The 9,114-nt window shown below is 33.7% G+C and overlaps 1 protein-coding gene across 1 annotated transcript in view; it reads right to left on the bottom strand.

Annotated features, from left to right (window-relative positions):
* Positions 1–7,425: 7,425 nt before the first annotated feature.
* The window catches only part of LOC105308605 (olfactory receptor 8K3-like), an 8,808-nt gene continuing 7,119 nt past the window's right edge, over positions 7,426–9,114 (bottom strand). The window contains exon 2 of the mRNA XM_011384599.2: positions 7,426–7,563. Within this exon, the coding sequence (XP_011382901.2) occupies positions 7,518–7,563 (46 nt within the window). The 3' untranslated portion in view covers positions 7,426–7,517. The remainder of the gene's footprint in view (positions 7,564–9,114) is intronic.

Here is a 9,114-nt window from a genome sequence, read left to right as displayed (position 1 = left end):
GGATCTCTTAACTAAATATAACTGAAATGATCTATATATTCAATGCAACACCACTACAAACTAAACAAGAATTTTTTTTTTATGGAAATGAACAAGTTAATTCTATAATTTATAAAAAAGGCAAAGGAACTAAGGCAGTCAAATCAATTCTGAAAAAGTAGAATAAAGTAGGACTCATAATCTGATTTCAAATTATACCACAAAGCTAAAATAATTAGGAAAGTATGGCATTGGTGAAGAAATAGATATCTACATCAATGGAACTGAATAGATTCTTCAGCATAGAGCCAAGCAATATAGTCAATTGATTTTTGACAAAGTTGCTAAAGAAAATCCTTGGAGAAGGATAATTGTTTTTTTTTTTTTATGCTACATATTATGATGCTGAATATGAAGAAAAGCTTTATGCCACACAAAAAAGAGACATTGACTGAATCATTTTTTGTACTATATATGGAATTGTCATATATAAAAGTTGTCTCAAAATGAATCTTGGATCTTAATATAAAATCTAATATTATAACATTTCTAAAGGAAAACTATGACAACTTTTGCGTGGCCATAGTTTAGTCACAAGTTTTTGTATAAAACACATAATGCATGAACAATAGGAGCAAAAAATGATAAATTGTACTTCATCACACTTAAAATCTGCTTTGTGAAAGACATTGTTGAAGAAATGAAGAAACCACAGACTTATACAAAGTATTTGCTAGAGAGCTATTTGATAAAGAACATGAACCCAGAATATGTAAAAAAACCTAAAATCTCAAAAATATAAAAACAAAAGGAAAGATAAACAATAAAAAATGGATATAAATTTGAACAGACATTTTATCAGAGAAGATACATAGATGTGAATTAAGCATATAAAAAATATTTGACATCATTTGTGATTAAGGAAATATGATTTAAAACCACATCGTGTTCCCTGCTCTTAGTCATCTGAATGACTAGCATTTTAAAAGTATAATAATAAATGAGAGTCCAAAGGGCTCACAACGATGCAGAGCAACTGATGTTTTCATCCATTCTGGTAGGAAAGCAAAAGGGTGCAGCAAAATCACTGTGTTATTTACCCGAGACAAAAGGAAACATGCGTATACACAATGACCTGTACGCCAATGTTTATAACAGCTCTAGGCACTATATTCTAAAACCGGAAACAGTCCAAATGTCCAGCAACTATTGAATGGATATACTAAACTGGGGCAACTTTAATATGGAATACATATTATGGAATTGTCTTAATCCGACAATTAAGAGGAACGAATGCCGATATGTTCCGGAGAAAGATGACTCTCAAATACATCCTGCTAAGTGAAAGGAATCGAACTCCAAAGGTTGCATACGATTTTATTTCAGTTCTATCACCTTCTGTACCAGGCAAAGTTGTGACAATGAAGAACACATCTGATACATCCGTTTGTGTCAGAACCGAGGGGTAAAAGGAGTTGAGTGACTACAAAACAGTTTAGACTTTTTAAGGAGACAAAAATGATCTGTAATGTGATTGTGTTTACACAATCACATATGTCCATTAAATTTCATACTACTGACACTTATAAATGGTAAATTTTCTGTATTATATTAAAACTCAATGATCCCAACTTTTAAAAAACTAACAATTACAAAAATTAATCATTGCTTCAGAATAAGATTATCTTTACAAGGGAGATTGTGACTCAAAGACAGAATACAGGAGGCTTCTGGGGTGCTCTCGTGTTGTTATGTTGGTCTGAAAATATTATTGTGTTGCCACTTTAATTCTCAGAGCTAAGCTTGCTTCAGGAGTACTTTCTATCTGCTGTTTCTTATGTCCAAACAGTTCTTGCCAGCTGGAGGCATACTGTGCACTTTAGACATTAGATATTGCTGCAACAGTACTTTCTGAAGTACTTGCCTACGTCTTCCAGAAGCTACCTCCCTGTTGGCGATTTCCTTCCTAGTGTACCTGCCTTACTCAAATGACATTCTCCTTCGCAATTTTCCCTCCAGGTGAAGCCTTGTTCTTTTCGTATTCCTGAGATCCTGAGTGATTTATAACTCACAGTTTCTCACAGTCTTTTTGTAATACTCTGATTGAGCCTGGGTAAGGGTGGGGAGCTTCTGGATAACTGATGAAAAATAAAATTTTACTGGGCCACCTGTCTATTAATGTTAAATTTTTCTCTTTTGGTCCTAGGTGCATCTGTGCATGTGCTTATTGTTTGTGCATATATCGATTGATTGATCGATTGATTGATAGATGATTTTTATTTAATCTGAGTAAACTGTGCATTGGTATTCAGGATTGACAAAATAACATGACTTATAAAGTCCTACAGAGCTTTAAAGTTGTAATGTTTCCTCCACATTTCAATGGCATTTTGGGGGCGTTTTTATTACTTGTAATTTATTATTACTACTAATAATCTTCTAATAAGTTTAAATATATACTTTATTCATTTAAATAACAGCACTTTATCATTTAAACAGAGTAAAAGTGCAATGAATTTGATTGACTATAAATGCATCTATTAGATTCTGCAAGAGGTATATTGTGGCTTCATGTTATCATACTTTACCATTTTTTACAGAATGCTGCAATATAAAATGGCTCATTTTGCCAGGATGAGGACATTGTTTCTCAGAAAAGTTAGTGCCAGCCGAGTGTCAGAGCTATGTAATTTCTTATCTCCTGTCAAAACACATATTTTTTTTTCCCTTAGAGCATCTTTTTAAAACAGACAAATAACTTTATTTGTTTTATAAATATCAACACATAGCATATTACTCCAGAACCATTTACATTTTTGTTATTTAAATCATCATGTTGCTGCTTTGAATCAGAAGGCGACTGGGCAGATTCCCCTTTGGGCATCTCCTATGGGTTTTACGAATGTTGAGTAAGTGAATATAGGCAACCTAAACAAACCACATTCATAATGTGCCTAAACATGCATTTGCTGTTCTATAGGTAAGAGAAATTTTCAGATCATTTTTGAAATATTTTAGGAGGCAAGACCTAAAATTTTAAGGTCAAATATGTTATGAAATCCCTAGTATTCTTTAATTGTTGACTATTGCATAGGTGAACTCATCACAATGTGAGTTATGCAGATTCTGCCAAAGAATGGAAAAACAATTCTTCCTCAAATAAAACAAACAAAAATAGTTGAAAATATTGAATTTATGTTTGTAGGAGTAATGAGAACGTTCCTAATGGAGTGTGCATTTGCCTTTTCTTGTTGGAAGAAGGCAGACCAACTCAAAATAAAACCATCAGGAAATTTGTTAGTGCGGGCAAGAAAATATTTGACCTGTGTAACTGTCTGGGTCCTTGCATTTTCTTATAATGAGGAAAAGAATCAATAATTCTTTTAATTTTATTTTTCTAGCTATGTAATGTAGAGTCCGTTTGGATTACTACTTATTTCATAATGTTTCTCTATTCTTAATAGCTTAAAAAATATTCAAATGCATCAAGAATAGTGTTTTGTTTATTTCAGTGGGTGTGGTTAGAAGGGGTGTCAAGAGTGGTCAGTTGCAGAATGAAGCCATGGTATAATAAGAGGCAGAAAAAATGGAGAAAAGTGTGTGCACCATGAGGGAGACCCAGCTTTGAATCTTGGGTCTGACACTTAATAGCTATGATAGTTAATATAAAGGAAAAATAAAGTAATGTGTGCCAAATTTCATTACTACAGTTTAATAAGTGACTGTTGTTGGTTCTCTGCATCTTTGTAAACTGAATGTTTTTTATATTGAGGTCAAAATTTTTGCAGTATTCTGCCCTGTATTAAAATTATATATATATTTTTTAAATTTTACTTTATTATTAGTTTCAAGTATACAGTGCGTTGGTTAGACATTTATATAGTTTAAGAAACTATCCCATTCTTTGTTCTTTCTCCCTTCTGGTTATATTTTTGAAAGTGGGTTTACATTAATTAGAAAAGTTGATTCTATATTATTAAATTCTTCAAGAATCATAGATATTTTCTTTTTGTAACTCTGGGTCTCTTCAGTATGTAGTAATATCGAGTCAGTCATGCCCATCTAACAGAAATAACAGTTTTAAGAGAAATTAACAAGTATTTAAAATTGTAATCCTTCATTATTTTATTTACCCAAAAGAAAATAAGCCCACTGCAATGTGGCATATGGAAGTGTGGTGATCTGTGTATATGTTTTTTGCATTTTTCCTTTTTCTGTTGTTATCAACAATTTATACAGCTCATAAAACATTGTCTTCTAATCCAGACACATGAAGAGTACACAGAGGGAAAACTAGAATCATAATATAATTTGTTTGATTTACTCTGATAGAAAAATATTTAAGTGAATTATATTAATAATCACAAAGTAAATGTAGTTGAAAGATAATATATCTAGTTTAAGCCTCTAGTCAACAATGTTTTTCAGTAATGTAGTCATAACGTTCATGTTGTGGTCCAATATTTGCTAATTTTTAAAAATAAATATATGTGATGACAAAAGTTCAATTATATGGGTATCTTAAATTTATAATGAAATTGACATATTTAAAAGAAATTGCCAAATCATGGAGCTGGGAAACATGGCAGGGTGAGAGATGTCCCCACATCTTTCCCCTTGAAACAACAATAAGATGAACATCTAAAACTCAACAAAAGACACCCAGACTGCACACTAGCAGAGCTGAGCGTGGGATCTGAGCATAAGAGCTACCAAAGGTCAAATGATGGACTGGGAGAAATAAAGAAGCTGCCTCTCACAGCTATCAGAGCCCCTTGTAGGAGGAGGGAGAGGGGAGAAGGTGTGGTGACTTCCCTGAACAGTCCTGCCTGGAAGTGTTAGGACTCTACTCAGCTGACAGCAAGGCCCAGTCACCATGGCAGAAAGCAGAGAAATGAGACAGGGCCGCAGAGAAACAACAGTTGAATTTTACTGGCCACAGTTGCAAAACTGAGGCCAAACGCAACCCCCAACTCCCAACCCAGAGTGACCCATCCCCCACCATCAGAGACTGACCACCATGGAGTCCCAGAGGAATCTGAACAAATGCTATCAAAACTCTTGCTCAGAGTGACAAGGACTGAAACTGAGAGTAGTGAGTGTGATTAAATTTCTACGAGAAAATTTAAAAAAAATTATTTTGGCTTTATATAAAGCAGGGACCCAAGAGGCTTAGACATCACCTACTGGAAACCAGAAGAAAAGCACCTTCTTTGTAGCAAGCTAAAGAGAGATCTTTATATAATAAATCTTCTTTCTGGAAAAACAACAGAATACTCTTTTATTAATGCCAAGGCAGAGAAATAGTCCACTAAATACCATGAACAACCAAGGTGACAAGGCATCTCAGAAAGAAAAAGAAAACTCTCCAGAAAATAAGCTTACAGACATAAATTTATGCGACTTAAATGACAAAGAATTCAGTGAGTTCTGAAATGAGTCATATCAAGAATTTCAGGAATTGTAAAAACAACTAGATGAGCAGAGCAAGGAGATTGAAACCCTCTAAAAGAAGAGAATAGATATTCTGGAGATACAAAACATACTACAAGAGTGGAAAAATAAAATAGGAAGCTTGGGAAATAGAGTCGACCAAATAGAGGAAAGGATAAGTGATATTGAAGACAGAAATCTAGAAATAAATCAGAACAAAGAAGGGAGAAACTGAAGAATGAAAAATAATGAAAGAGAAATACAAGAATTAGCAGATACTATCAGGGGAGGAAACATAAGAATAATGGACATTATCAAAGGCGAGGAAAAGGATCAGGGACTACAAAGCATTTTCAGACAAATAGTGGACAAGAAGTTCTCAAATCTAAAAAAAGAGCTGGAGCTTGGAATCAAGAAGTTAACAGAACCCCCAATTTTCTCAACCTTAAAAGGCCGTCACCTAAGATACATTCTATTAAAGTTATCGAAAATCGACAGCAAGGATAGAGTTCTGAAGGAAGCAAGGGAAAAGAAACCAGTAACTTATAAAAAAAACCTATTAGATTATCATCAGACTTCTCAATGCAGTCCTTACAAGCCAGAAATGAATGGAACTAAATATTTAAACTATTAAGTGAAAGGAACTACCAGCCTAGAATAATGTATCCAGTTAACCTCTCCTTTAGATATGAAGGAGAAATTAAGACCTTTCCAGGCATACAAAAATTGAGGGAATTCTCCATTACGAGGCCTGCACTGCAGGAAATACTGAAAGTGGTCATCTCACCTAAAACAAAAAACAACAAAAAACAAATAATTAGGAGTAAAGTGACTATAAGGCAAATAAAGCAGAGGAGTGCAATCCTTACTAAGAACAGAGCACTATAAGCTTAAATAATAAGAGAATTGCTAAAGCAAGATAGTAATGAACTTTCAGCATACATAGGGACAAATTGAGATAGCAATGTCAGAAAAGGGGAGGATTCAAACATCCAGATTTACAAAGGGGAGTGGAGATAAGGCACACGCAGAAGAAAATAGACGACTGTATATATGTAACTATCCTTTTCATATTTGTAATGGTAACTGCACACCAAAGATTCAGAAATGAAGTATATAACATAAAATAAGAACTAGAGGCAAAACCCATAAAAGCCAAACAAATAAAGAAAACAGAAACACAAGGACAAGTAAGCAATGGAAACACTGAGTTACCAGAAAGCATAAGATAAAATGGCTATGAGAAGACCTCATATCTCAAAAATCACCCTAAATGTAAATGGACTGAACTCACTAATGAAATGGCACAGAGTTGCTGAATGGATCCAAAACCAAACCCAACCATATGCTGCCGCCAGGAGACACGTCTCAGCTCCAAGACAAATATAGACTCAAAGTGAAAGGGTAGAAAATGATATTTCAAGCAAATGGCTTTCAGAGAAAAGCAGGAATAGCAATACTAATATCGGAAGAGATGACTTCAAAATAAAAAAGGTAAAGAAAGATACTGAGAGACACTTCATAATGATAAAGGGAATCTTGCAACAAGAAGACATAACACATTAATATCTATGCTCCCAATCAGGGAGCCCTGAAATATATAAAGCAATTAATAACAGAATTAAAGGGAGAAACAGACCAAAACACCATCGTAGTAGGGGACCTAAATACCCCACTGTCGGATATGGACAAATCATCCAAACAGAAAATCAATAAGTAAATAACATCCTTAAATGATACCTTAGACCAACGGGACACAATTGACATTTACAGAGCCTTTCATCCCCAAACAGCTGCTATACATTCTTCTCCAGTGCACATGGAACATTTTCAAGAATCGTCCACATACTGGGACACAGAGATAGCCTCAACAAGTATAAGAGGGTTGAAATCATACCAACTATATGCTCTGATCATAATGCTTTGAAACTAGAGATCAACTGCAAAAAGAAAGCAGAAATAACCACAAATACATAGAGATTAAACAACATGCTACTGAAGAAATAAAGAGATCAGAGATAGATAGAAACGAATAATATAATAGTAAACCATATCAAAACTTATGGGACATGGCAAAAGCAGTCATAAGAGGAAAGTTCATATCTTTACAGGGCTATCTCCAAAAACAAGAACGAGCCCAAATAAACAACCTAACGCTTCATCTTAAAAAACTAGAAAAGAAAGAACAAATGAGGCCTAAAGTCAGCAGATGGAAAAAAATCATCAAAAAAAAAAAAAAAAACCAATAGAAAAAATAAATGCAACAAAGAGCTGGTTCTTTGAGAATGTTAACAAAATTGACAAACTCTTGGCTAGACTCACTAAAGAAACAAGAGAAAGGACACAAATAAACAGTATCAGGGATGAAAGAAGGGGAAATTATGACTGACATAGCAGAAATAGAAAGGATCATACAAAAATACTATGAAAAAGTATATAACACCAAATTTAATAATCTAAAAAAAATGGACCAGTACTTAGAAAAATACAATCTTCCTAGACTGAATCAAGAAGAACTGGAAAATCTAAATAGACTGATCAGCAGTATGAAATTGAAACAATCATCAAAAGCCTACCAAAAACTAAAAGTCCAGGACCACATGTCTTCACCTGTGAATTCTACCAAACATTCAAAGATGTTTTAGTACCTATTCTCCTCAAATTCTTCCAAAAAATCAAAGAGGAGTCAATAATTCCCAACACATTTTATGAGGCCGATATTACTCTGATCCTCAAACCTGGTAAAGGTAACACAAAAATAGAAAACTACAGACCAATATCTCTCATGAACACAGATACAAAAATCCTAAATAAGATACTAATGAACCAAATATAGCAATAGATTAAAAAGATTATACTCCACGATCAAGTGGGCTTCATCACAGGGGCACAGGGGTAGTTCAACATATGCAAATCAATTATTTTGATACACCACATAAACAAATTGAAAAATAAGAATCATATGGTCATATCAATAAATGAAGAAAAAGCCTTCGACAAGATACAGCATCCATTTATGGTCAAAACACTTAATAGAATTGGAATAGAAGGAAAGTACCTTAACATAATAAAGGTCCTCTATGACAAAACCTCGATCAACATTTTACTTAATGGTGAAAAACTAAAATCCTTTCTTCTAAGATCAGGAACAGGGCAAGGCTGTCCACTGTCACCACTGTTATTTAATATAATATTGGAGGTCCTAGTAAGTGCAATCAGGAAAGAGAAAGATATAAAAGGTGTCTAATAGGCGACTAAGAAGACAAACTCACTATTTACGGATGACATGATTTTCTATATAGAAAACCCTAAAGACTCCACAAGAACACTACTAGAAAAGATAAGCAAATACAGTAAAGTTTCTGGTTACAAAATCAACATTTAAAAATCCACAGCGTTCCTATACTCTAACAACGAAGTGTCAGAAAAAGAAGTGGAAAAAATAATTTCTTTTGCAATTGCAACAAAAAGAATAAAATACCTAGGAGTAAATTTAACGAAACATGTGAAGGACCTGTATAATAAAAACTACAAGACCCTATTAAAAGAAATCGAAGAAGATACAAAGAAATGGAAAGACGTTTCGTCTACTTGGATTGGAAGAATCAATATAGTTAAAATGACCATATTACTTAAAGCATTATACAGATTTAATGCAATCCCCAACAAAATCTCATTGGCATTTTTTAAAGAAGTAGAACA

This window comes from Pteropus vampyrus, unplaced genomic scaffold (assembly GCF_000151845.1).
Source record: "Pteropus vampyrus isolate Shadow unplaced genomic scaffold, Pvam_2.0 Scaffold595, whole genome shotgun sequence".
Lineage (NCBI taxonomy): Eukaryota > Metazoa > Chordata > Mammalia > Chiroptera > Pteropodidae > Pteropus > Pteropus vampyrus.
Note: the sequence above shows the minus strand (reverse complement) of the source record. Positions and strands in the feature narration are given on the sequence as shown.